Source organism: Anas platyrhynchos, chromosome 11, assembly GCF_047663525.1.
Source record: "Anas platyrhynchos isolate ZD024472 breed Pekin duck chromosome 11, IASCAAS_PekinDuck_T2T, whole genome shotgun sequence".
NCBI lineage: Eukaryota > Metazoa > Chordata > Aves > Anseriformes > Anatidae > Anas > Anas platyrhynchos.
The window spans coordinates 24115708-24143688 of NC_092597.1; the positions used below are offsets into that span (position 1 = coordinate 24115708).

The window sequence follows — 27981 nt, forward strand, 5'->3', positions numbered from 1 at the left end:
ATACCAATTAGCAGCCGGGCGCAGCGGTTCTCCTCATCAACCTCGTTAGCATCCCAGGTGTGCCCGTGCCCCCCATCCCCGTGGTGCTGTGGTGTGGGGGCAGCGTGGCCGAGCTCAGCCCTTTGGGGTGACCACACCAGGTGCCACACGGTGTTTTTGGCACGGATTTTGGCACCGGTACACGGCTCCTTCAGGTGCGTGCGTGCGTGCACGTGCACCCTGCCCGCTGCCGGCGTTATCATCTCGCCCATCTTCTCCCCCCCCACAGGGTGCTGGGGGGGTCGGCTTTTATGTGTAACAATCCAAACTTTCATTGTAGCAAAACATCGGCTGGTCAAAATTAGCCTAGTTAATTCCAGAGAATTGTTTCATCTCGGCTCAACGGTAATAATGAATCTTTTTTTTTTTACAAGGCGAGTTGGTGAGCAGCCAGCTTCCTCCGGGGCAATTCCTGTGCAGTGTTGATCCTGCTGGAATTTACCTTGGGAAAAAAAAAAAAAGAAAAAAAAAAAAAAGAAATAAAAAAGGGTTTAAAACTCCCAAATGCTACTATTCATAACACCGTGCTGTTTAGCTCAGCCGTTTACTGACAGTGTGCAGATGGGGCCAAGTCTTTTACAAAAGCGCTCACACAACACTTTTTCTCCGAAGCCAGCCGCAGCCTGGGAGCACCCGAGGTGCACACGAGCCAGTTCTCATCCTCTGGGAGGCCAAAAAGCGCGATGGGCGCTCTCAGGACACAGCCCTGCCTTTAAAAATTGATATCAGCCTGGCCTCTGCCTCAAAGATTAAAAGGGTCCCTGCTCCAGTGCTTGGTGTTGAACCTGTGAGATTCTCCTGTGCCCACTGATTGTGGGTTCATCCCCAAAATCCATCGAGGTGGTGGTCATGGGCACGGGGCTGGGTGCCTGGGCACAGCCAGCACAGGGCAGCCGAGCCCTTGGCAAGCCCCCCAGGGGAGCCCCCACCCCTGGTGCCAACCCGTGCCAATGGCTTTTTCAGTGGGCCAAAGCCCTGCAGGGTTTTTGTTGTGGTGCTTTGCTTGCTTTTTTTTTTTTTTTCCCCCTTTATTTATTTATTTTTTTAAAGAGGGATTAAGCCAAATTAGTTTTTATCTGTTTCTGCAGTTTTCCACCGGGATTCAGTGAAGCACCAGTGCCTGAGAACAGAAAAACGATAAACATCTAAACGCAGCCACTCTGAGCAGTGTTTTATCTGTGCCATTTGAAGTGATGACACCCTTCAACCAGATAAACAAAGCAACGAGGAGGGGCATGTTGTTAGATGGAGTGTGTAACGAACAGAATACTCCCTGCCACATTACAGACAATGGTAATGCACAATCATTCATTATAACTCAATTACAGTAATTAAAACTGGTGGGATGCAGAGGCAGAACAGACGAAGGGAGTAGTGCCAACAGAATTTACACTCCGTGTCATCAGCTAGCGATAACAACAGCTGACGGTGTCCCAGAGCCTCCTCCTGCCATCTGTTCGGAGAGCCGCCGCCGAGGGATGGCACGAGGTGCCGCAGCAGCGCACGGGGGTGCAGGGGGGGGGGACGGGGCTCTCGGCCCTGCCCGGCACCGCATGCGCAACGCACGGCACCCGACGGCTGCAGGCGCAAAGTGTGCTCGCTACGGGCACCCCGCTTCGTCCCCAGAGCTTCAGATGTGGTTGTGGGGAGAACGGAGGGGGCACCCCATAACCTGGGGGGCGGAGAGGGTGGCTGCCCTCCTGGGGAGCCCAGCCTGAGGGTGGCTTCTTGGTGCCCAAGGTGGGCACGGTGTGGCACGGCGCAGTTTGGCACAGTTCGTCACCGCACGGCTTCCCTACACCGACAGCAACGCCTGGCGCTGCCCTGTAGGGACCAGAGGCACAGCATGGGAAAAGCCACGTGGCCAAAAAGCTCCTTGGGGACAGCGTTCCCATGGGGTGGCACAAGGGTCACCACCAGCGGGCTCTGCACCCTGGAGCCAGGGGGTGCGATAGGGCGGCGGCGTGAGCAGCCACCCACCCCGCTTATTTCCTTTATGATATTTTTCAAGGCAAGCTAACGACCTCTGCCCCAGCGCCTGGGCCCGAACGCTGTAATTTGCTAATTAGCGGTTACTCAAAGCGTAATTTCACCTGCTGGCCGCCCCAGAAAACCGGGCTGGGGAGGAGGAGCGGTGCGGGCGCGATGCGTGGGCTACCTCCAGAGGGTAGCGGCTGGGCTCAGCAGCTGAGGGACCAAACACCCCACGTGCCTCCGGTGTGGGAACCCATCCTTGGGTGAGAGAGCTGCTGCGGTGCTCACAGAAGGCAATGGAAATGCCTTAATGAAAAGCAGGTAACACAACCCAACGGGTGCTGCGGGCTGGGGATGGATGCAGCGCACCCACAGCACGGCGCAGGCAGCTCCGGGTGCCCCACTACGATGCCCATGGGATCCAGGAGCACGACAGCCGAGTTTTGCACCAGGGTCACAGCAGCCTCGGCCACTGAAAGCATTAAACGCCAAAAAAAAAAAGGTCTTAAGAATGTATAATAATGGGAAAAAAAAAAATAGTGCGCAGGGCTCAGAATACTTCAACTTCAAAGTCCACACAGCCGGCGCCTGGCTGATAACGTAAATGGAAATCGGAGAGACTGTGCCTGGCTTCAACACCTTCTCCGTCAGCACTTTTGGAAAGGTTGCAGTCAAACCAAATTAACTGCAAAGGGCAACAGTTTGCTGGGAACTGCTGAGAGCCGCCCGAAGGGGCAGCACCGGGTGCCCCCAGGCCGGGGCAAACCCTTCCAGTGCCGTGCGCCGGGCTCTCCAAAACCTTCCGACAAAGGAGTTCTTGCAATTTTTATCTTTTAATGGTCCCCTGTGCCAGCCCCTCATTCCATCCAGCTTAAAATCAGCTTTAAATGCACTCATCACCATTTAGCGGCGTACATTATCGGAAGCCCGGGCAGTTAGAGTGCTGCTCCTGCTTTTTATTTCTCCCTCGCAGCAGGCTCTGTCATGTTCAATACATCACGGGGCAGAGCCCTGCAGGACGCTGCGTGTGTCCTTGCTCAAGGAAAGCGCTTCGGCTGCCGGGGCGCCCGGGCTGGCAGCAGAGGAATGCGGGACGTTGGCATCGGGCAATTTCGGAGCACAGAGGAGCCCCCAGCCCCACGCAGCAGCGGTGGCATCGTCCCCAGGTGTCACCGACGGAGAATCCCCATCAGGCTGCAGGCTCATGAAGGCAAAAACAAAGCAGCAGGTGATGGCTTCAGGCTCATTTTGAGAAGAAAAAAGCGAGGATTGGATCAGGGGAGCCTCATGTCCCTCCAAGGAGGTGGGGATGCCCACGCAGGAGGCAGCAGAGCCCCGCGGGGCACGGCAACCCCACGCAGCATCCTTGGGGCACGGCGGCAACCAAAAGCATCCGCAGCAGGACGAGAGGAGTCGAGCAGCAGGGCCGGAGTCCAGCAGCTCCCACGCAGCACGGTTCGTGGTCCCAGCCCACTTCCACGGGTGGTCGCATCCCGCAGCACCCCGAGGATGCCGAGAGGGGTAGGACCCTCCTGGCAAGGGGGGGGGGTTCTGCACCCCAGCCCCCCCATGCAGGAACAGCCTCTCACTGTGCTTGCTCACATTTAACATCAACTCAGTGCAGGTTTCCAGAGGTCAAATCGTTTATGGACATTTTCCCTTCATTTGAGCCTCGTTACATTTATTTTTTTACTTTTTTTCTCCCCCCGTTTTTTCTTTTTTTACAAAAAAAAATGTAATAATTGTAGTTGTTCCCAGCTGTACACATCCTGCTACATCCTTTGGCGTGAAGTTGAGCAGTCTGACTCGGCCGCCCTCCACCACGTGCAGTTCCTCGCTGGCGGGGGGCTCGCGCGGGAAACGAAGCGCCGATGGCACGGGGCGAGCAGGCAGGGGGGGAGCCGGCGGTGCCCTCAGGGCAGGGGGCAGCTGCCAGCCAGGTTTTCCAGAGCCATCGACCCTTTTCCTGATGTTGCAGACATGGGGATGATCCCAGAGGCTGTACCAGGGCTGGGGGGACGCAGCTGCCCCCGCTGGGACCGTCCCCGCTGGTGCCCCACAGCATCACCGAGCCCAGGAGCGCAGGGGGCTGGTGGGAACGGGATTTTCCAGGCTTTTCCAGTCCTTTTTCTCAGCCAAACCACCCTCAGAGCCGCCTTCCTTAAATGCAGTTTTAAAGAGCTTTTTTTTCCTCCGTTCCTTGCCGGGTAATTAGCGCACAAGAGCAATCCAATCCCATCTCCTCCGGCCGCTAATGAGCCGCGCTCTGCCTGGGACATCTCCCTCGGTTTGGAAAAAGAAAAGGGCAAAAAATCTCAGAAACGCCATCCTGAAGGGGAAAAGACACGTTTTCCAGGAAATCTCCTTTCCACCCCAAATCCTCTCCCCCCGAAGCGGCCGCGATGGCCGGAGGGAGGCGATGCTGGAGGCACACATCCGAAGCTCACAGCCCGCCCGTCCCCAGCGGGCAGCTCTCACCTCGACCCTACGTGGGCTTTGCCCAGGTTAAAATCAAAAAAATTAGAAGATAATCCATTAAAAACGTAGTATAAAAATTCTCTTCCATATGCTACAATACAGGGTGAGCACTTCTGCTACACAAATACTTTTATTTCCCGTTATTTCTTTTTTTTTTTTCCTTTTTTTTTCTTTTTTTTTTTTTTTTTTCTTTTTTTTTTTTTTTACCCTTTAGTACAAAATGCTGAAATGCAGGCCTGTGCGGGGATGGGTTTTGCTTCATCGGAACCTATATACCAGAAGACACAAGACCATATAGCCACAGGACCCTACCAAAGCCAGCCCCTTCCCCCCACCACACACAAACCCTACTTGTTAGTAAACTTTGCTTTAAAAAACTGTATTTTAAAGGTTATCAATTCTAATTCTTTACTTTCATTTGAATACAAAACACATAAGTTGCTATTATCTTTCGTGGCTCCCTGAGCTGAATTTACTATGCTTTCTTTGAAATCACTCCTCATTGCTTATGTCCGAAGACCAAGAAGGGCTCGAGCAGATGATTCCCGGATTCGCGGGCTTCCCCTTTTCTTCAAACATACGAGCACAAAAATCCATATAAAAACGTGATTGTTTTTGCTGATGTCCCGTCAGTAGCTGAGGATCCGACCGACTTCACCGCAGTCCGTACAGCGTCCGAACACGACTAACACACCGAACAACGCACGTGTACGACAGTAGGAACAACTTTCACCAGTGGACATCTTTGCTCAGTCTGGTTACACGCTGCATGTCCAGGTCGCGTCCCAAACGGACGCTTTGGGGCGGGGAGGGGGGGGGGGGAAGGAAAAAAAAAAAAAAAAAAAAATTGCCACCACCAAAACCATCAGTGGAATACAATTACAGCAGACGAAAAATACACACCTAGTGTACCGGGAGGGGTCCCCCACCCTTCCAAATGCTATTTACTAGTCCGGTATTTACATTTTTCACAAGTCTTATGCAGGATGCACCAAAAAAAAAAAAAAAAAAAAAAAAAAAGTCACAATAAAAAATAAGTCCTGTATAGTGCCACCAAAGCGCAGACGGAAAGAACCAGGAAACCAAAAAAAAAAGGAAAAAAAAAAAAAGAAAAAAAAAAACCCTAAAACCAAAACCAAAAGTCGTTTAGGGCTTCAATGTGTGCCATATTTGCAGACCTCCAAATAAATCCGTGTGTAATCCCGGGCCGCCCGTCGGTGGCCGAGCCCCCGGCCGCTGCCTCCGTGCGCCGAGCCCTGCCACCGCCCGGCTGCAGCACGGCGCGCGCGGCGCCGCCAGCCCCGCTCCGCTCCGTGGTTAGTAGATGACCTCGTAGACCGTGGCCTTCTTGTCACCAGAGCCCGTTACGATGTACTTGTCATCCGCTGAAATGTCGCAACTTAAGACAGACGAGGATTCCTTGGACTGGAAGGAGGGGAAAAAAAAACAGGAATCGGGTCAGCGTGGTGGCATTGAACCTAAAAGCCCCTGGGATGGTCCAGGAGCTGCCCACCCCCCCGTGCCCTCCCCAAAAAGCAGCCACGCACCTGGAAGATGCTCGCTCCGTAGGGCGTCCTCCAGGCGTTGAGCAGGTTGTCCTTCCCCGTGCTCACGAACCATTTCCCTGCGGCCGGAGCAGACGGCGTCAGCAGGAGCCAAGCTGCCCCCCCCCCGGCACCAGAGCTGGGTGGACACCCCTCTCCCAGCCCCAACGGGTCACACTCGGGAAAGGGTTTGGGAAAAATTGGGAAGTGGGAAAAATTGGGAAATGGGGAGTTTTTGGACACCCACCCCAGCACCGCCACCGCCTGCGCACGCAGCCGGCCCGCGGCTCGCCCTCCCCACGTTGTGGGGGCTCAGATTTTGGGGGCTCAGAACCACGACCAGGTGGAGCAGCAGGATTGTTTCATGGCAAAAACCCCACCAGGACCCTCCCCGGGACAAATCCTGCCCGCAGCCTCCGTGCTCAGCCCTCCCAGCACCAAATCCTCGTGCGCAACCCCAGGGCTCCCCGGGGTACCCATGGGAGCGCAGCGCGCGCCGCCCCCACTCACCGCAGTAGGCGAACTTGAGGGAGAGGACGCAGCTCTCGTGGAGGTGCAGCTGGTACTTGTCGGGCTTGGTGTGGTGCAGCACTTCCACGTTGCTGCTCTCCATGCCCACCGCCAGCCACTCGCCCGTGGGGCAGTACCCCAGCGAGAAGATCTGCGGGGCAGAGGGGGGCTCTCAGCGGGGTTTGCGTCTCTCCAGATTTTGCAGGAGATGCCGGGGGGACAGCACCAGACAGCTCCTCCAGTTCCGCCCACCCCACTCTGTTCTTTCTTTTTCTCTGGTTGATTTTAACCTGGTTTTGCTCACAGAGCTGACTGCAAGGCCAGAGATTCAGAAGGGAAAGGACCTGGGAAGCTGGAAGGGACGGAGCCCTGTCCTAAATCATCACCCATCCCAGAGCTGGAACGGGGCTTGGCAGAGCCGGGAGCTGCAGGAGGGGCCCTGCTGGGGGTCTGCACGAGGCACCCAGCAGCATCCCGCAGGGACAGTGCTCCCAGTGCTGACATTTAGGACAAAAAGTGTCTGTCTGGCATGTCTAGAACAGAAAGGCTCAGCGTGGATGGCAGCACGGCTACATGAGCTGCGAGTCCTGGCTCCTAGGGTTTGGAGAAGCACAGACACATCAGGGGACTGCAGCCATGCAAAGCTCTGGGGGGGTGCCAGCCTCACGGGATGGACACATTTGCTAAGGGCATGTGAGGTCCCAGATGTTGGTTTTTTTTTTTTGGAAGAGGGCTCTGGGAGGTCTCCAGGGGCACACAGCTGCCCGTGCCCTGCTCCCACATCACGCACCGGGCTCCTCCAGCATCCTGGTGTGAGCACTGCTCTCCTTATGGCAGCCCGGTCTTGCACCAGGTGAAAAAGCAACAAAAGAGGGGCTAAAAATGAGAGCCAGGGGGGTCCCACAGCTCCCACTGCCTCAAATGCTCCTGCGTTACACCCAGGACACGCAGGCACCAGCAGGAAGAGCTTCCCTCCATCACCATGGAGGCACCAGCCACTTTTGGGGCCATCCTGAGCAGGCAGGCCCAGTTTTTATGGACAGAAAACCCCTGCACGAGGGCTCCACGAGCCCAAGGGCTCACCTGGGAGGTGAAGTCGTGCTGCTGGAGCTGCCGCCCTTCCCGCAGGTCCCAGGAGCGCACGGTGTTGTCCAGCCCCCCCGTCCACAGCTTCGTACCGTCATGCGAGATGTCTATGCAGCTGGCACCGTCCGTGTGGCCTTGGAATTGCCTGGGAGAAAACATAAAAAAAAAAAATAAATAATAATAATCTTGAAGGGGGAAGGCACGGCACAACCCACGGAGGGAGCTGGGGAAGCTGCGGGATGGGGGATTGCTCGGGGCAGGAGGGCATCACCATGCGCACCAGCGCTGCACCTCCAGGGCTGTCCCCGCACCGAGCAAGTGGGAAACCCACGCGGGGAGCCCAGGGAAGGTGCCGGCTGCTCACCTGACGAGCGTCTGGTTGTGCAGGTCCCACACGGCGATGTTGCCGTCGCTGCAGCAGGAGAAGCAGACTTTGGCGTCGGGGCTGATGGCCAGCGCGTAGCAGGCGGGGGCGGAGGAGGTGAGCTCGGCTTTGATGCGGGGCGTGGGGGAGGCCAGGTCCCAGATGGTGAGCGTGCTGGCCTCCCCCCCCACGATCAGCGTGCGGCCGTCGGGGAGCAGCTTGCAGGAGCGGATGTAATTATCCCTGTTCTGGGGAGGGGGAGGCAGGGGCACGGGGTCACCGTGAGCACCAGGCTGGGGGGGACCGCGCAGCGCGCCGGCGGCACGGGGACGGACCCCCCCCCAGACCCCTTACCAGGCAGTCGAGCTGGGAAATGGGGCTTTTGCTGCCCGGCTGGCTGATATCCCAAATTTTTACGCAGCCCTTGCCGCCGGTGTAGACGTGCCGGGTGGGGTTGCTGATGGTGACGGCGCACACCACCTCCCCGTGGCTCAGCGTGTTGATCTGCCGGGCGTGCCGCGGGATGCCGGGGCCGGCCAGGGCGTCGTGGGGAAAGGGGACCGGCTGCATCTGCCCGTCGGCGCTGACGTGGAACGAGTAGGCTCTGCAAAAAGGGGGGGGACACACGGGGGTCAGCCCCGGGAAATGGGAGTGCTGAAACGCAGCACGGCCTCGCCGGGGGCACCACAAAATTGGGGGTCACCCAGACTTGACCGCGGTCCCCCCCGTGGAGAAACCCCACACCCAACCCCGCAGAAAACCCTAAGGTGCTTACGGCTTCCCTCCGGGGATGGACGCCAGGCTGGTGGGCAGGCCGGGGGCTCGCATGGGTGGGTGAGGATCGAAGCCGACCTGCCGGGAGACAACGTGGTGAGGGGGGCACGAGCCGGGCACGGCGCACGTCAGCCCCCCAAGCCCCAGCCCCGCGGCTCCCCGTTTGCCCACAATTGCTCAATAGCTGATGGCGATTTTACCCCCCCACGCCACCAGAAAGGGGAAGGATTGGGGAGATAACCAAAGATTTCAGGCCCTCCAGGAGCAGCGTGGGACTTGCTCACCCTCCCCACACCGTTCCCAAGTCCCAAGTGGGAAGCTGCGCCCCAGTGCTGCAGAAACCCCAAACTCTGCAGCAATGGCAGTGCTTTAGTTCCCATTCTGACTGTGTTTGGGCTTTAAAACACACAATGAGGCATTTAGCAGTACTAAAAATGGAATCATAGAATATCCCCAGGTGGAAGGGACCCATAAGGATCATCGAGCCCAACTCCTGGTCTACCCACGAGGGTCTGAACGAAGGGGGAGCTGCCTGTGCAGTGCTTTTCCCATGAACCCAGGCCAGGATACCCCAACGCAGAGCGATACCCAAAGGTGCACACCCCAAACCCCATGCGCAGCCCCCCTCACCAGCAGCCAAATCAAACCACGGCCGGCCAGGAGCACCCCCACTCCCTGACCCAACACAGGGGAACCCCCCGACATCCCCAAACCCCTCCCGCCCCCACCGTGAGCGAAAAAAGGAGCTAAAAGTGCTACGTACAGCTCCAAAGCTCACCATTGGCGACCGGCCGTAGGCGGCGGCGGCGGCGGCAGCGGCGCTCATCTGCGGGGGGATGTTGTGCAGGCCGGCGTAGGCTCCGGGGCTGGTGAGCGAGCCGTTCATCTCGTGGTGCCCCATCATGGCAAAGGGGGCCGCGTACGAACCCGCGATGGAGATGGGCGTCCGCAGGGCTGAGGCTGGGGGGGGGTCAGGGATGCGCTCAGGGGGACCGTGGCGCGATGGTTGTGCCACCCCCTGATCGTCCCCGTCCCCATGCAAAGCGCTCGGGGCTCGTGCCGAGCTGGGGTGGGTCCCCAAAACCTGCCCCCCCCCAAGCCCTGGGGAGCCCCGGGGGTACCCACCCAGAGGGTCCATGCCGCTCGGCTTGCCAGGCATCGGTCGCAGCCCCGGGGTGCTGCTTGTGCCCGGGGTGGGGGCGTCGTTCCTCGGCGTCGGAGTGTTCGACTTGAGGCCGGGCGTTGACGATTTATCGTTCTGGATGGAGAAAGAACCCAAAAAAAGAAAAAAAACACATATAAAGGATGAGGTTCAACCACCAGCACCCATGGGAGGGCAGCCCCTGCTCGGGATGCTGCAGGGAGGGCAGGGCAGGGGACAGGGCACGGCACGTACGTGGCCCAGGTCCTTGGTTTTGGAGGAGGGAGTGCTGCTGGAGGAGGCGACCGAGGCCGGGCTGTTCGGTGCGTCCCCCTTCTTCAGCCCGCGGGCTTTGTCGATGCCGTTCTCCGGGGGGGAGTGGGCCGGGCTGACCCGGGGGGTGGCGGGGTCCTGTAGGATGGGAGAAAGCGCTCGCACCCCGGTATCATCCCCTGGACCCCCACCCCAGCACGCAGAGCTCCCGAAATGCTGCTCGGCTCACCTCGTTGGAGACGTCGACGACCAGGTCGTCGCTCTTGTCACCATCGCTGTCCTGGAACACAGCAGGAGTCAGCACCCCAAAACCCCACAGAAGCCCCCGCAGAGCCAAACCCCCCTGGCAGCACCAGGCAGGGCGCATCCACCCCGCGTTCGCCACGTTTTGCCCAAACCCAGCTTTCTTTTACCCAAAGCCCTGCCCGAACAAGCAGTGCCCGCCCCTGCTGGCGCTTCCCGTGCCGTGCCACTCACATATCGGCTCATGCTGTCCTTCTCCTCCGCTTTCCGCTTCTTGGAGTCGATGCTGTAATCTGTGGAGCTCCGGTGCTTCTCGCTGGCTCTCAGGCTTTCCGAGGGCGACACGGAGTTATTCTGCAAAAATAAAATAAAACAACAGGCACGGCTGAGTTACGAGCACAAAGACTCAGGGGCTTGGAGAGCAGCAGCCTGAAGGGCACAGCACCAAGCCCAGAACCCAGCCCCAGAGCCCAAAACCCCAGGGGCAGGCGAGCCCCCGGCATCGCCTCCAGCCCCACGCGGCTGCTTGTAGGCACCCGAGCCCGTTTGCCCCAAAAGCAGGGAGAAGGGAGGAGCTGCCTGGTGTTCCGAATGGAAAACCCTGCGAGGAAGCTGGGGAGGCTGCTGGTAAATAGGGACACCAAACCCCAGCCCCAAGCTCGGCACAAGGGCAGGCGTTCTCCTCGGTGGCAGCAGAGCCGGGACCTCGTCCCCGGGTTTTATTAGGGGAGCAAAGGGCACAGCGGGGCCCGGTGGCCAGGGAGCTGCTTTATCTCAGCCCTGGCTAAGCCGCAGCAGCAGCCGAGCTCCGCCAAGCCAAAGGGCGTTCAAAAAACATTTAGAAAAACACCCAGCAAAGGAGCCTGGCGGCACAGCCGAGCTCGCTGGGGTTTTGCGCAGGAGCCCCGGGCACATCCGAAGCCGTGGCCCCACCAGGGACCCCCCTCGCCCACCAGCTCTGGGCTGGGAGCGAAAAACGGGAACAGGGAAGCGGTGCCGGGGCTGGCAAAACCCCGCCAGCCCGGCCCCGGGGCGATGGGATTCAATTAGGTTCTGGGAGCCGCAGGAGCAATCGCCGTCACCGCGCGTCTGGTCGCGGAGCTCGCCGCCCCTGCTAAGCAGAGCTGTTTCTAAGCCCCTCTGCCTGCCTTTCTTTTCCTTCTGAAAGGGAGAACTAAAGCAGTTCATGTTTCTCCTCGGTACCCAATAAGCAGCTTTGGATAACACCGGGGTCTTTCTTCTCAGGCAGTCATGCTGAAAAACCTCGGAGCTACCAGAGAATCATGTCAAGCATTTAGAGGCATCGATCCATTCAGCCTTCTGCTGGCGCGCCGCCAAGAAACTAAATATTTTTTATTGCTCAGGCAAGGCTAGGAAAATATGAATGACTAACTCTGATTATCGTGCGCATTAAACCTCCCCGGGGAATGCCCCGTGTTTTATTTTATAGATCGGGAACATTCCCATCTTTCACGGCCCCCTCCCCGCCCCTGCGAGCAGGCAGGTTAATGATGCCCGATTCCCCTCTCCCCCCCCCCCCTTTAAATAGCACTTTTCTTCCCATCCGCCCTCGGCTCTCCAAGGGCCCCTCCGCAGCGAGGGGCCGGGGCCGTGCACGGATGGCAGGAAATCGCTGCAAAGCCGCGGCTCAGCCGGGCTTTGTGCCGGCAGCTCGGCTGCAGGACGCGGGCAGCAGGCACCCGGGGCGGGGGGCGAGGGTTGAACCCCCCCCCACAACCTATTCGAGCCCCCACCGTGCCACAAAGCAGCGCCTGGCCGTAGCGAGAGCCACGCCGCTGCCATTAAGGCAGGGCCAAAAAAAAAAAAAAATTAAAAATAAATGAAATCAGTGCTGGAGGTGGCAGTTGCCCTCGAGCACGGTTCTTGAGCTGGTTAGTTAACTGCTTGACCTTCCGAGTCCTACTTAACACGGCGTAATAGCCCCAACCGGCCCGGCAGATTAGATGACCCAAGATAATAGGAGAGTGATCGGGAATAAAATAGCTTTCCTAATCGCTGAAGGATTTTTTTTTTTTTATCCGCGCTCGCTCGCGGAGCTCCAGCAGCGGGGGGCGCGCCGCAGCCCCGGGGGGGTCCGAGCCCAGCACAGTGATCACATCCCATAACGGGGTGGGGATTTCGCCTGGTTTTTTTTCCATTTTCTCTTTCATAAGACCCATCGGAAAGGCATCCCCCCCCGAGGTGACACCCAGGAGGCTGCTTTTTAATGTGGTAACTGGAGCAAAACCGCGCAGCCATCGGCACCGAGATGGAGAGGGAAGGGGGCACGGGGAGGAAAAGGGGGCACGGGACTCACCGCGCTCGAGTCGCGCTCTTTTAGAGGCAGCCAGTGGCAGAGGCGAGGTCGCAGCCAAACAAAAAGAAGACACAAAAACAACAGCGGTTAGAATAAGGCTTAGAACAGAAACAACAAACCCAGGGGCTCCCCGCTGCAGTGCCCTACCCGAGCTCAGCCCATGCCGGGCTCCGCTCGGCTTCGCTCGCAAACCCATCTCCCTCCCTCGTGCCACCTCCTCCCCCTCTGCCCGTTCTCATTTAGATGGCAAAATGCACAAAGCATCGAGGAAAGGCATCGAAAGGCACAGGGAAGGGCATGGGGACGGGGTCCTGAGAGCCAAGGTGACAAGCCCAGAAGGGTCCGTGCGCGTTTACACGGCCCCGTTTCCCCTGGCACCTCCTGGTAACTGGGATCTCTGCAGGAAAATGAAGGGAACTGGGTGATTGCTGCCAGGATCTGTCTCCTGCTGGTGTTCACGGGGAGACAAACACGTGTGGGAACCTCACAGCTACGGGAGCGATGGGGGAAAGATCACAGGTCCTGCGTGCTAACACGGGGCTGCAGGGAAAACCTGCACCACTTTTGGTGCGCAGCTGAACCCGTGCCTTGTTTTTTCCTCCCCAAAAGAATGATTTATGGCTAATAAGAAAAAAACGTGCACAATAGTGAACGTCACTGGTTTCCAGGCCATCAAAGCCTCTGAGCAGAGCTGTGATGGTGATGGAGGAGGAAGAGGAGGAGGAGGAAGGGTGCTTTGCCATCACCGCACAGCTCCATGCCTGCAGGGCTCAGCCTCGAGGGCGAGCTCAGGGCCACAGGAGCGAATTAACCCAACAGGGCTCAACCCAATGGTGTCACCTCCTGGGTCATTTGCCTTCCCTGTCCTAAACGGGCACAGAAAGGAGCAATCTGGAGCCAACCCCCCCACCCCACAACACCCCTCAAACCCCAGCAGGCTCTGCCCCACCGGGTGCCCCTGGGTGACCTGGAGGCAGCGACGCCGCGCACCGGGGGGGCTCCGGCACCGCTTTGGGACCACCCCACAACCCCAAGCAGCAGAGGGACGAGGGGTAGGGCTCTCACCTCTGTGGTCCAGGTCGTGGTGGTTCTTCTCGTCCTTTACAGCCAGGTGTGCCTGGCTGCCCAGGGCGCCGAGCGCCAGCAGCCCCGAGCTGCTGCCGGTGACGGGCGGGATGCCGGGAGGCTGCAAGCCCGAGGGGTGCGGCGGCAGCTGGACCGGGGGCCCGTGGGCGGCGTGGGAGAGGTGCTGAGCCTGGAGCTGCTGCTGCTGCAATGAGACCACCAGTGAGCCGGGGAGGGAGGGGGCAGCGGGATGGGGGAGGCTTGGAGCCACCCCGGAGGAGCCCCGAGGCGTGCGGCGCCGGGAGGTGAGGCCGGCTGCAAGGAGAAGCCCCGTTAGCAGGAGGGACCCCAAAACAGGGGGGGGGAACCCAGGGGTGGTCCCAACCACAGCACGGGATGCGTCCTCGATGCGAGGTGAGCTGCATCGTCGCTGCAGGCCTGGTTTTGCTCTCCCCGACAGACAGAAGCAAAAGCATCAGCGCTACCTGTGCCGCAGGGAACGGCTCTGGCCGGAGCAGCGGCCGCTCAGCGAGACCACAGGGACAAAAGCAGAGCGCCCAGGGGGTGCCCGAGCTGCAGGTGACCCTTTTGCCACTCTGCAACCCTGCCGGCACCCCCTGGCTCAGCCATCCCGTGGTGTGCCCGCGGAGAGCTGAGCTGAGGCTCTGGGGAGAGGAAGGGACAGGAGGAGCCGCATCCCTCGCGCCCCTGGGTCAGATCCGAACTCTTTTTTTTTTGGAGAAAGCGGGCAGAGATTTGAGTTAGGGGGTTACTGCTCCAAGCCTGGCTCAGAGCGCTCATTCCCAAGCACCACGTTTCATCTCCACAGCTCCTGCTCCACCTCCCCACACCGTGGACAGCAGCAGGCTGCCCAGGAGGCTCCCCGGCACCAGCATCTCCACCCCTCCTGCTGCACCAACCCCAGGAACGAGGGGCTGGGGGGGACCAGCAGAGCCCCCTCGCCTCTCCCCTGCCAGCCTGTGCTGGCACCAGCCACATCTTCTCCCTCCCCAGTGCCACCAAACGTGGCACAAATGGTCGCTGAGGGGGCAAGCAGGGGGTGAGGGTCCTGTGGCACGGTGAGCAGACGCACCGCCAGCCTGCGCACTGCATGGGCACCCTGATGGGGGCACAGAGTGGGCAGGGGTCCTCTGAGAAAGCACGGGGCTGCTGCCAGCACCATCACGGCCCCGTTTGGTTTAATCCACGGGAACAAAGCACAAACACCACCCAGCAGCCCTCACAGCCCCATATTTTGGGGCACAGCCCCAAGAATTCCTGGGGGAAGCAGCGCAGGGGCCGGGCAGAGCTCGGGGTGGGCAGCCCACGCCTGCCCGCTGCTCGCAGCCGGGCTGGGTTTCTAAACCCCGAGCGAGGCGAGAGGGAAATCCCCACCCCGCAGCGACCCGGGGTCAGATTGGAAAGTAAGCAGTCGCAGTTTCGGGCCGAGGAGACGCATTATCTCCAAATGCAGCTTCTTCCGGGCAGTGCAAAGGTCTCGGCTGTGGCAGGAGCCAAATCCAGAAGGCAATTATTAGGCACCCGCAGCACCGGCAGGGAAAAGGCATGAATCGTTTTATCCTCAAAAGCAGGAGCTCCAGACTTCTGCTGGGCTGCTCCATCCATGGTGCGGGGAGGGGGCGGCATCTTCAGGCCCTCCAAAATCTCACAGACGTCCTCAGTCCAGCACGCACGAGGCAGCAGCACAAGGAGCCCACGCTGGCGGGACCAGGGGGCACCACGGCTCACAAGGGGGTCCCCAGCCCCACAGCTCTGCCAGCACCCCGTTATCGATCCTTCCCATCTCCAAGTGAGCGGCACAGCGCCTGACCTCGTAGGGAAATCAAGGAGCCCTTTCCAGTCCCAGCCCTGCATGATTTCCACCCGTTTCGGGCTGTGGGACCGCAGCGTTCCCCGGATGCTTTCCAGCCCCCAAATCCAACGCTTTCTCCTCGTCTCTCCACGGCGGGCAGAAGGGTGGTCTCGGGATGCTCCTCCAGCCACCTCCACGGGGCAGCAGCAGCCCTGGAGGCAGGGCAGGGAGCCCTGGGCACCCCGCTGCACGGGCAGACCCCGCACGGGGCTGAGGGCACAGCCCAGGGACACGGCACAGCCCCTCCGAGCACCCAGGTGGGGCAGAGCGAGGCAGGCAGGACGGCTCAGCCCCCTGAGCCTCTCCCTCCAGTGGAGCAGAAAAACGCTGTTTTCTTCCTTTTTTTCTCTTTTTCTTTTTTTTTTCTCAAGCTGCTGGCAAACACGTCCAGCCAACGCTTCGCTGAGCTGCGTGGGACCGGCCCCATGGGGTATGAACCACCCAGCAAAGGGGTAGAAATAAGCACCAAGCCACGACGTCCCACCTCAGCTTAAAATAATGTTTAAGAGTCATTTTTTTTTCCCTTTGGCAAGCAGGAACCGGTGAGCAGGAGGCACCTCGGGAGCTCCCTCGCCGAAGGGACCGAAGGTGCCAAAGGGACGACGAGCCCAGGGTGCCCACGCTGCGCTCCCAGCTCCGTCCTTCCCGGCTGCTTTGCTCTGCCACATCCACGCAGGCGAGCCCACGGAGCTGTGAGCACGCATCCCACCAGGAATCCCATATCCAGGAAGACCCCGCAGCAGGGGGGACCCTGCCCAGGTGTCCACGGAGCAGGGGGCTGAAGCAGAGCGAAGCGATGCCCCTCGCTTTGTGCCTGCTCTGCCAAAAAACACCATCCCTCCCCACCTTTGTTCCTTCCCCAAAAAAAGGCAGTTTCCAAACCCCACATCACCAAGGGGTTCATTGCCAAGCAGCCCCATGGGTGAAGCTTCAAGCTGGGGGCTGACGGGGTGCAGGAGCTCTTCGGCCACCTCCACCACCCCAAAACCATCCCCGTAACCTCAGCCCCGAACTGGGCACCCACTGCTGGCCGTGCTGGGAGCACCCAGGGATTCAAACTGGGCACCCAGCACCGGGAAGCACCCGGGGATTTGGGCAGCTTCCCCGTGGCACCCTGCAGCCCTCCTGGGGCAGGGGGCTGGGGGCAAGGGTGGGCACCGAGCACCGCTCAGCCCCGGGTCCCCCGGCCAAGCGAGAGGAGGCGGCGAGGGGCGCGCAGGCGCAGAGCCCTTTTCCTCCTGGGGTCTCCCGGCGTGTGCCAGACAAATATGGTTAAGATATGAAGAGGTTACGGTTTACGAGAAAGGCTGGCAAGGAATATCTTGTATGTAGAGTGTTTTTAATTGGATTATGTACATCATGCTTCATGCCTTTGTTAACCGATTTAATGGTTCACCACTTAAGTTCACCACTTGCGTTAAATTTAGTAAAGTAGTCTAATCATTTCCAGAGCTATAACCAAATCAAGGGCTCAATTTCACAGAAGCCTGAAGCAGAGGAACTGTGAGACAATGGCCTAGATGCATAAAATTAACAGTTCTTGACCTCAAAAGGGGCGAAAAAAGGTTTTAATGGTTTGGTGCATTTTTTGCGCCGGTCGGTTTTGTTTTGGGCACCTGCTGGCGCGGTTACAAACACAGCCACCTCCTCTGGCCGCGAGGCCCCGCGGGGACAGCGGAGCCACCCTGTCCCCGCTGTCCCCACCCTGTCCCCAGGGGACACGGGGTGCGGGGGCCGTGCACGCCCCACGGGCTGCTCTCTCCCACCCCAGAAGCACGGACACGCGCGAGCGAGCCGCCCCACGCCAAAACCCTCCAACAACAAAGCGGTGCGGGGAGAAATTCTCTCTGGTGAAGGGGAAAAAGCTCTGGTTTTGGGGACGGGGTGACCAAAACCCCACAGCACGAGGTGCCTGCTCCCCGGGGAGCAGCCCCGCGCCCTCCTCTGCCCGTAACTCCTGCCTCGTGCAGGTTCGTCAGGCAGAGCGATTAACTGGCTGGCTGCTTAATGGCGGGACGACACTCGCCTCAGCTCTGCTCCGAGGAAGCAATTACCTTGAAAATGGGGGTCACGGGCCCCGCTCGTTTACCTTAATTGAATTCCGATATCTGCCTCTAGCTGCCTGCCTCCTGGCTAGGGCTAGGAGCAGCCAAGCAGCGCCGAGCTCCCCCCCCCCAGCCCCTGCCCGGCCCCGCAGCCGCCTGGGGCTGCCCGTTAAAAGGGAAAAACCAGGGACAGGCTCCGCACATTTCCCAGGACGTGCAGGATGCAGCGAGAGCTGCTGCAAGAAGCTTTCTGCCCCTGCTTCCGTGCAGGAGAGCGGGTTAAATGCAGGCGGGGAGCTCCCTCGTACCATAAGGCAGAAGTGCAGACAGTTGCTTCAAAAAAAAATAAATAAATGTTCTATAGAAAACCAAAAGCAATGCTCCAAAAAATTAAATCTTCTCCAGAAAACCAAGAGCTAGCCCCAAAAGAGCTCTCGGGCCAGGACGCTGCTCGGGGACTGCGCTGCCCCGCGTAGGGGAGCTCCGACAGGAGCAGGTTTCCTGCAGGACCGAGACCTTTACACCAATTAAGAGACAATTAAAGTCGTTAAGTCTTAAAAACGCTCGACAGACCCCGGCCACACCGAAGCGGGTAAGTCAATGCATGGAACAACTCCGGCAAGCTTACAGCACATTTCACATCAACAGTACAGGCAGAGGCAAGCCTGGGCTGGGGGGGCTGGGGGGACCTGGGCCCTGCTCAGCTCCCTTCGGACGCCCCCCAGCCTTGGGGATGAGCAGCATTTGGCTGGAGGGGGGGCTCCTGGTGCTGCCTGGTGCTGGGGGGGAATTTGGCTGCGACCCCACCTCGCCCAGTGCCGGATCGGGGGGGGGCTGGGATGGTGGCAGTGCCATGAGCTGCCCTTCCCTAACGCCGCCCGAGCGCAGGATTGCCTCTGGTTATGGTAAATGATAGGAATAAAAGGGGTATACACACGGTGAGAGGCAGATTGGGAAGTCCACGTACCCCGATGATAGCATTCAACTCCGTCATTGTCACTTGCTTGGCACGTTCAACAGCCTGTGCAACTTGCTGTTGGTGCTGCGGGGACAGAGGCTGGGTCAGAGCAGGGCACGTGGCACCAAGACAGGTCCCCCCCATGCCCCGGGGCCACCCTGATCCCCCCCATGCCCCGGGGCCACCCTGATCCCCCCCTTTTCATTTTTTTATTATTGTTTTTAATTTTTTTTTTTACACTTTTCCTTTCCCCTGACAGGCAAGGGGCTGGTTTTGCATCACCAGCTCAGTCTGGGCACAGCAGAGCCCACGAAGCCTCTCCCGGGGTCCCCCCCTCTCTTCCCCACCAAAGGTTTTACAGCACCCACGGGGGACTGAGCCCCGCTTCCCTCAAACCAACCCCAGCCCCCCAAAAAGCTGCTCTGGGGGGGGAAGGTTCCCTGGGGAAGCACAGCCCCCACCCGGGGCACGGAAACGTCCTTACCTCTTGTGACAGAAAAGGCATGATCTGCGCTAAAATTGTATTCAGCCTTTTAGCAATTTCTGTCTGAAAAAAGGGAAGAAGAAAAGGCAGGGGTTAGCACGAAGCTGCCTCCTGCAGACTGCGCCGGGCTTGCCAGCAGCAGCAGCAGCAGAGATTTGCATCCCCTCCCCTCCCATCCCCTCCCCTCCCCACGGCGCAGGAGGAAGCGGCTCCCCGGCAAAAGCGCACGGGGCGCACCGTGCCCGCAGCACGGGGCAGGGGCTGCTCCCCCCTTCTGACATCTCAGCCCCACTCCTCTCATGGGACCGTGCAGCACAAAGCCAGCCCAGGCAGCTTCCCGACTCCTGAAGCTGGAATGAAGATGATGAAGGTCTGAGTGGATGCGGTGCCCGGGTGCTGGCACCGCTCCGGCCCCATACTGGGTGCGGCGCACCCGAGGGACGCACGGGTGGCAGCCCGGCCCCACCACCCATTTTCCAGGGCTGTGTTCTACCAGAAACCTCTGCAAACACAGAGGCCACCCCCTGCACCAAGCAGGTAGCCAACAGTGACCTTGGCCAGTGCCACGCGCGGCCGATGGTTTCCTCCGATCCCAGCTGCATCGGGCTCCTTCCCCACCCCAAGCGCAGCCGCTGGGGTTACGGCTGCCATCCTTACATCACACCCCAGATATTCAACCCGTAACCATCCACACCTGTCAGCCTGACCACATTATTTAGGAGTTTAATAATAACAGCCTCTGCTGTCAAACTGTGGTTTCTGCGACGTCTCCATTAGCCGGGAATAACGTTTTCCTTCAGCAAAAACCCCGCCGCGCCTTCCAGGCGAGTCAGCAGTTTGCATCTCAGCCCCCCAGTGCTGGGAGCCACCGCCGTGCCCGCACCGAGCGCCCCGGGGATGCTCCCACCCCGCAGCCAAGCCGTGGATAAAGGCTTGTAGGGGGGGCCTCATCCTCTCCAGGGCACCCCCCCGAGCTGTGCAGGAGCAGGGGATGGATGGGGAGCTGTGGCCGGTCCAGGGCAGAGCATGCCCCGGATCCCAAGAGTTAACGCCGGCCGCTTTGCTGGCCGCAGCAGCTGTTAAAACAGCTTCTGGTCCAACTCAAACAATTCCTGAGCAGCCGTGAGGCTTCAGCGCCGCAACAATGGTCAGAGCGGAGCCCTGGAGCACAATCAAACGCCGAGGAATTCCTCCCGACAGCCCCGAGCGGTTACCAGTAAGGCAGAAGCGATTACCTGGTCTCGCTCCCATCGGCCAGCATCAGCTCAGAGCCCCCCGTGTGCCCCCCAGAGCCCCCCGCTGCAGCCCCAGCCCCTGTGGGTGCCGCACGGAGAGGGGCTCACCCCCGCCTGCTCCCCAAAGGCTGCAGTAAAAGCGAGAAACCCAAACTGATCGTTTACAGGGGAGGAGGAAAAAAACACAGCAGAAACTCAACGCTGCTCTGAGGGATGGAGCAGAGGCAGGGGAAGAACCAACGGGAAAACCAAGGGGCAGCAAGGCGCGAGGAGGACCCCAAACCCTCCAAAGAAACCCTCCGAAACACCCCGCAGCGAGGCAGCACCTGCGGCGGGCACCGCGCGCTCCGACTTCAAAGCGCCGGCGGTATTTCTGGACGCCGGCTTTTCAGAAAGCATCGCGGCGATCAGATGACACCTGATGCTTTTATTAGCCCTTTCAGAGGTCATGGGAATCGGCTGGTGCCGCATTTCAAGCAGGAGGCATCTCCCAGCTCCTGCCTCGGCGACTCAGGTGCATTAAGCCGCAGCTGGGCGAGCGCCGCGGCCGCCAGGAGCGTAATGGACCTGAAAGCAAGGACGCGAGGCTCGCCTCCTGCTCGGTGCACTTAGGGTGCTCCTTCCTTCCAGCAGGAGCCTCTCAGTGCCTGCACCTCCCAGGCAGCAGCACGTCCGTCCTCACGCCAAATCCATGAGGAATTAAGCCACAAAAACCCCGCCGAGCCCCGCGCGGGGCTGCTCCGGAGCAGCAGTGCCACGGGAAAGCACCCCAGGGCTGCACCGCCCGCTGCTCGGCGATAGGGAAAGCTCTCCCAAGGCCTTTTTGGCATTGACAGATCGATTAGGCTCTATATAAACTGCAGCCCCATTAAATATTTATTCCTTCTGATGAAGCCGATTGGATTCTGGATGCCACGAGCACTCGGTGTACGGCTCCTCCAGCGCGACCGCTCTCCGTGAGCAGATGCGTGGGCTCCTTTCTGCTGGCTCCTGGCAGGTTCCAGAACAAATTCAGCCCTAATTTGAACGGAGAACCCCAGAGCCAGCAAGAGCAGCCCCTCGGGCTGAGTGTTGGGCAGGTCGTTTAGGTGCAGAGGGAAGAATCCTGCGCCCCAACAGGCTGCGGGGAGCCCAGGGAGGAGCAAGCCGCTGCTGGGTCTTCCCTGGCCGCTGCCAAGCACTAACACCACCCAGACACACAAAACGCACCAAGAACAGCCATTCAAGTCCAATTTCGCCCAAATTTCCAACAAAGACTTGAAGAAAAGCTTCATCCCCTACAAAAAAGACCTCCCACATTCAGCAAGCAAGAATACATTAATGTCCAAAACGCTACAACCGCCACGGTTCCTGTTAGCAGGAGCCTCGATAATCTTTAAATATTTGTTCACTTTAATTTTTCCCATTCCCCGGCACATTAAACTCCAGTTGGCCCCGTTAGAAGTTTAATTGGCAGCACAAAGGGATGCTCTGGGGCTGCGGGATCAGGGCAGGGCTCCACACCCGACACCTTCCCCGTTCGTCGCGCCCTGCGGAGCCCCCCCAGCCCCAGCGGGCAGCTCCAGCCATGAAAAATCCCGATTTGTGGCACGGGGTTGCCATGGCGATGGCTGGCCCCGCATCCCCGCGGCACGCACCGTGTGCTTTGTCCACAGCAGAGGATGGAGAGCCAGGAGCCATACGGGGTGGTGGCAGCACCGACACCCACCGGAGCCCCCCAAGGGATGCTCAGCCCCAGCAGGGATGCCCCCAGCAGGTAAAAAGGGCGAGGAGAACCCAAAATCCCCACTAATTCCGCTCTGCCCTCAGCCCCACCAGGGATCCGACCTGCTGCTGCACCAGAAATGCTTCTGGCTCAGCGTTTTGTGAGCATTTTTTGTGATTTTTCTGATTTTTTTTGATCAGACACCTGCGGTGCCTGCATCACCCCCAGCACCCGGCTGGACCCCAACCCTCCCCGGCGTGACGACTTCATCAGGTGGGACAACACCAGAGAGGAAGCACCAAGCACGAGGCAGCCCCAGCTCTCCATCCCCTCCACAAAACGCCCCACAACAGCCTTAAGAGCCCCTCGGTGAGCCCCCAGCACCCCGGCTCCCAGGGCGAGGAGCCCCCCGGAGCCCCCCGGCCATGCCCCAGCTCCGCACCCGGCTCTGCCCCAGCCCAGCCCGGCGCGGGAGGAGGACGAGGAGTAAATCACACCAGCCGTGAAGCACCAGAAGCGTTTGTTGAAGCCAGGATATTGTCTCTTTAAGCACATGAAAATCAGGCCCTTGAGCAGTGTGGTTCTCACTCCGGCACACAATTATGGGTACTTTCAGCTGTCTACCACTATTTCAAGTGCTCTCTCCAACCGGGCTGTCAATGGCATGTTGAAAGCTATTTGTGGCTGCTATCGTTATTAGCAAAGTGGAGAGCTTCGCTGATGAGAATTAAATTCGGGGAGGGGGCGCCGAGGGGCGGGCGCCCCCCCCCTCATTACTGGGGGGGGGGCAGAGCCCAGCCGGGGGCACCCGCAGCTCCAACGGGTTGGCACGGGCTCGCTCCTACCTTGGGAGCCCTGAAAGCATCACCCTAGCAAATTACTTGGCTTCCGAAGTATTTAGCAAATTATTACCTGGCACTCCTCGCTAACGAGCACGACAGAAAGTATATTGTGTTCTTGGAATATTCTAGAAAAGGGGGGGGGGGGGAAAAAAAAAAAAAAAATTAAGCCTCTCTTCCCAGGGAAGTGTCGGGAGGGTTTAGGTTTGTTCCAAAGCATTAAGTGTTTAAGCACGAAAACAAGAAGTGCTTATGTGGAGAGTTCTCAGCCATAAAAAAAAAAAAAAAGAAAAAAAACAACCACGAGGCACAAAGGTTCCCCCTCCGAGGTGTCCTGTTTCCCAACGCAAAATTAGTTTTTCTTTTGGAATCGTTGCTCCCTCGGATGGCGTCTGGCGATTATCTGCCCAGATCTGAACAAAAACAATGCCGAAACAAGACGGGAAAGAAGGGCTCTTTGTGAAAATCAATTAACCTTAAAAAGAGTTTCGCCGGGGTTTGGGAAGGGAAGCCTTGAGCAGCCCCGCGCCGGGGAAGCCGAGCGGGGTAACAGAGCGCTGCATTCACCGCCAGGCCGATGTAAGGAGCGATTGACTGCCTGACATGCAACAAAGTGGGTAGTCACTTCCTAAATATTTCCTTGCATATGGACTTGTTTATGAAACTGCATTTTTTTCTTAACGAGAAACAAAACGAGAAGAAAGGGAGGGGGGGGAAAAAAAACACAAAACAACCCAAAACGCGCACCCGGGCGCATATGCACGCGCTTAATATTCGGCGCAGAAGAGATAATCTGTTATATAAGCCCACAGCCAGACAATCTCCTTTTGCTTAAAGATGAAGTATCCATCAATGTTTGTCTCAAGCAGATGTAATCACAAGCAGTCAAGTCTGGAGGGCAGGACACCGCATGAATAATTCAGGCACTTCAGCCTCCTTGATTGTGCGCGGATAAACACGAGGCAACGCCGAACAGGTCAGCCCCTGACTTCCTTGCTCGGACCCAACACGGCCACACCGGGCTCTGGTGGGCGCTGGGCTACCCAAATTGGGCACGGGGCTACCCAGGAGGGGTTCAGCCCCCAGGGTCCTGGCTCAATCCCCAGCCCCGTGCCCGTTCCCACCTGATTTTGGCCTGGAAGCGCGCTGGGCTCGCCGCGGTGTTTTCTCCGGCACCACGCACGCTGCTGTCAATTGAAGCAGGAGGCAGCTTCGCCTCCCCAAATTTCCCACCCAGCAAGCACGAGGCACACGGTGTATGGCACCAGGAGCAACGCAGGCTGGGGGCACCCCAGGAATTCACCCCCAGAGGAGCCCCCGGCACGTCTCGGGGTCCCCAGCACCGGGGTGCTGCCCTCCTGCAGCATCCAGGTGGGAGATGGTGAGGGCACCCCCCTGCCTCCCTGCCAAAAAGCACCCATGGGCGCAGCGGGGCTCTTCTATAACTCCAAAAACGCCCCAGACCTGAGGCCAAAGGGAAGGCAATGATGTACAGGGACACACCACGGCACGGAAGGAGCCGAGCATCCCACCAACACCCCACAAAGCCAAGACCAGCGGCCGGTCCCCATCCAGCAGCACAGCCCCTCCTGGAGCAGGGCTCTGCAGGCACCATCCCCGGTGCAACACACCCCGCACATCTCAGAGCTGCTTTCCTAAGCTCCCATCAGCACAAACAGCGACATTTCAACCCCTGCACGGGGCCAAGCCATCACAGCACCAGCAACCAGGTGACAAAATGTGCTGCATCCCCAAACCAAGGCTGGCAGAGACCTGCCAGGGCAGCGGGCACCAGCCCTGCGCGCGGGGGCATCCCGGGCCACACCACAACCAAAGGCACCCGAGGCGAAGCAGCCTCACACAGACACCTCTGGCTGGGTGAAGCGACAGAGAACAGGGAGTTGGGATAATCTGCATGGAAGAAGACATTAAAAAAAAAAAACAAAAAAAAAAAAACCACCACCCAACAACAACAAGCAAAAACCCCAGCCAAACAAAAGCCCAACAAAAAACCCTGACGGCTAAGCAGTAATTATTTGTGCTACTCTGTGACTACACACACCAAAAAGCCGAAGGGAACCGTGTGTGAAGGAGAGGCAGACTCCCAGACACGCTGCTTTGAATTTAATCATCTGCTAACGACACTTCCATAGGCAGGACCGCGATGCTGCTATTAAGCAAAACCACTCTGGAGCTGAACGGGGCTGATCTGCGAGTTGCAAAGTTGATGTCAACTCGTATCTGCCTTCAGTTCTTAATTAGAACTACTTCTAAAACCAGTAAGCAGCAGCAGCACAAATAATCAGGTCTAATCTCAATAATAACTTTATTCCTTTAAGTTTTACCATCATGTGCCCAGCCTTTAGGCTCTTTAACCGTAATCTTATCAAGGTAGCACACCGCATTCTGCTCCGGCCTTTCTATATTTTTCCTTCGGGCAAGTTACATATTAGAGGAGACCCAAAGGAAAAAAAAAAAAAAAAAAAAAAGCACCAAACATTGCTTCATTTTTCCAGATGCAAAGACAAACCCGTGCCATTGAGCAACACACCAGCGGCTATCGGCATCCCAAAGATAATTCCCTAATTCCCTGCAAGTCTCACGCCACGGCGCCGCGAGGGTTGGGGTTTGACCCCAGAGCGGGGTTCTTTGCCCCACCAAGGAGGGGAAGGCTCCAGGGATCCCCATTTTCCGAGCACCGGGAACCCACCACGCCGGGCACGCACCTCCTGGCACCCCCCACAAACAGATTTCCCCAAATCCGAGTTTCTCCCGAGCGCACACACCAAATCTGCTCCGCCAAACGGGGCTGCGGGGCCCCGAGGCTCCCCCGGAGCCACCTCCCCGACCCTGCCCTCGCCCCCGCTCACTGCTCAGGGTTTATTTCCCCCCCCCCCAATACTGAGAAAAAGGGCAAAGAGGAGAGCCCCCCAGCCCCACCTCCCCCCTTCCCATTACTCACCTGTTTGTGCATTTCAATATTCAAACCGTACGACATCTCATAGTACTGGGGGAGGGAGAAACACACCAAAAAAAAAAAAAAAAGAAAGAAAAAAAAATAAAAAAAGAAAAAGGAGCCGAGGTGAATTTGAATTCATTTACCAGGCGGCGTTTGCATAAGGTCATTACCAGAAAGCATCCTGGTGGGGGCCGTGCTGGCAGCCGAGGAAATGACACCTTACAGCCAGCAGATGTTTCTGGCTCGCCCTGGGGACACCCCACAGCCCTCCCATGTCCCCCCCCCCGGGGACACGAAGCGGCTCAAACCCAGGGGTCGGGGGCTGGAGGGCTCCAGGGGGGGGTCACAGCCCCCAGCCAGCCCATGGGGGGCACGCAGAGGGCTGGGCTGGACCGGACCCGGGGGCAGCACCGGGGGGCCGGGGGGGTACCGGAGGGGGGGTCCCGGTGTTCCCACGCCCCCCCCATCCCCCCCCTGCGATTAGGAGCCTGCGGTTGGGAGCCGGGGGGGGGGGGGGCTCAGCGCTGCCACCCCGAGCCTGGGCTACCGCAGGGCGGGACGGGGGGGGGGGGGGTGGGAGGGGGCGGTGACGACCCCCCCCTACTTATTTCTCCCTTTTCTTTTCCACCCCTCCCTCGGCCGGGGGCTCGGCGGCGGGGCCGCCCCCCCTCCACCCCCCCACCCCCCCCCGCCCGCCGCTCACCATCACGTAATGGCGCTGCATCTCCGTCTTCTCGTTCGCCAGCTTGTCGTACTCCACTTTCAGGCTGGGGGGGGGCGGGGGGGGGGGGGGGGAAGCAAAGCACAACCGGGTGTGTGTATGTATGGGGGGGGCCGTCAGCCACCACGGGGCGCAGCTCGCCACGGCACCCCCCCCCCCTTTTTTTTTTTTTAATTTTTTTTTTTTTTAAGGTGTCCCCCCCCCACTACCCCCCTCCCTTTCTCCCAAGGCTCACCTGTGGTACTGGGCTTGCAGGAACTGGAACTCGTCCTTGATCCGGTCGCACGATTCGGCCACGGTGAATTTAAAGCCCGGCTGGCCCGGCTGGTGCGGAGCCTGCGGGGAGTGGGGGGGGGGACGCTCAGCGGCTTGGGGGGGGGGGGGGGGGAAAAAGGGAATTGGGGGAAGCTCAGCCAAGGGAAGGGGGGGTCCGGGACTCACCGGGTGCCGGCCCTGGGGGTACATGGCCGGGCTGGGGCGCGGTCACTGGAGCCAGCCGCGACGATCGCGACGTGCGCTGCTGCCCGCCGGCCACGGAGCGCTCCCGGAGAGGCCGAGAACTGGAACAAAGAGACGAGAGGAAAGTCCGTGCGGGGGGCGGAGGAGGCGAGGAAGGAGGGGGGGGAGAGAGAGAGCGAGAGAGAGAGAAAAAAGGAGGGGTGAGGAGGAGAAAAGGAGGCTGAGGGGGGGGGAGAAAAAAGCAGCGGGGCCCCGGCCAGCCCCGCTCGCCCCCCGGCGCAGGCTCCGCACCGCGCGGCTCGGCCGGGGAAGGCGCTGCGCACCCGCGGAGCCCGGCCAGCCCCTGCTGCTGCTGCCGCCGCCCGAGCCGCCGGGCTTTACCCCCCCTCCCTTCCTCCCTTTCCAAGAGCGAAACCAGGAAAAAAAAAATAAAAATCAGCCAAAAAAGGGTCATCGTAATAAAAAAAAAATGAAAACAAAGCGGCGAGGAAGGAGCCCCCGAGGTATTCCTGGGCGAGAAAGGGGGGGAAGCAAAGCCAGGAACTAACGGCGGAGCACGACGGCCATGGAGGAGAGGAGGAGGAGGGGGAGAAGGCCGTACACATCCGAGCGACGGCACCGGCCGCTCCGCTCCGCTCCTCCCGGCTCTCGGTTCAGCTCCGGAACGGCGGCAGCGGCGGCGCCGGGGCTCCTCGGGCCATGCTGGGCTTGGGGGGGCCGAGGGGAAGAAGAAGAGATCCGGGGGGTCGGGGTCGCGGCGGGGTCGCGGTGTCTGGGGGGCGCTCCCCGGGGCCGGCTCCCGCCGCTCGGTGCCGCCGCCGCGCGCGGACTGGGGCAGCCCCGGAGCACGCGGCCCGCGCCGCCGCCACCGGAGCGCGCCCGCCGCTGGGCGGGG

At 59.4% G+C, this 27981-nt stretch overlaps 1 protein-coding gene across 7 annotated transcripts; it reads right to left on the minus strand.

Annotated features, from left to right (window-relative positions):
- Positions 1-4854: 4854 nt before the first annotated feature.
- Positions 4855-27967, minus strand: TLE3 (TLE family member 3, transcriptional corepressor). Of its 7 annotated transcripts, none has more exons than XM_072043254.1 (21): positions 27688-27967; positions 27069-27187; positions 26863-26963; positions 26610-26673; positions 25910-25954; positions 19169-19231; positions 18694-18768; positions 13809-14010; positions 12744-12760; positions 10661-10780; positions 10413-10463; positions 10166-10321; positions 9895-10027; positions 9548-9729; positions 8771-8847; positions 8350-8599; positions 7996-8243; positions 7629-7776; positions 6546-6696; positions 6039-6115; positions 4855-5916 (listed from the first exon to the last, which is right to left on the minus strand). In XM_072043254.1, the coding sequence occupies exons 2-21, from the start codon at positions 27090-27092 to the stop codon at positions 5809-5811; spliced, it is 2292 nt and encodes a 763-aa protein (XP_071899355.1). In that variant the 5' UTR covers positions 27093-27187; positions 27688-27967; the 3' UTR covers positions 4855-5808. The 7 variants fall into 7 exon arrangements, with proteins under 7 accessions (XP_071899355.1, XP_071899354.1, XP_071899351.1 ...); XM_072043253.1 differs by having other exon boundaries at positions 13809-14013; XM_072043250.1 differs by having other exon boundaries at positions 9533-9729; positions 18664-18768.
- Positions 27968-27981: the final 14 nt, after the last annotated feature.

Coding starts and splice junctions, on each gene's coding strand:
- TLE3 (XM_072043249.1), bottom strand. CDS start 27,092: ATGTACCCCCAGGGCCGGCACCCG. Junction 14,014..18,663: donor TTCCCAATCTGCCTCTCACC/GTGTGTATACCC, acceptor GTCTCATTGCAG/CAGCAGCAGCTCCAGGCTCA. Junction 10,464..10,660: donor AGGACAGCATGAGCCGATAT/GTGAGTGGCACG, acceptor GCTGTGTTCCAG/GACAGCGATGGTGACAAGAG.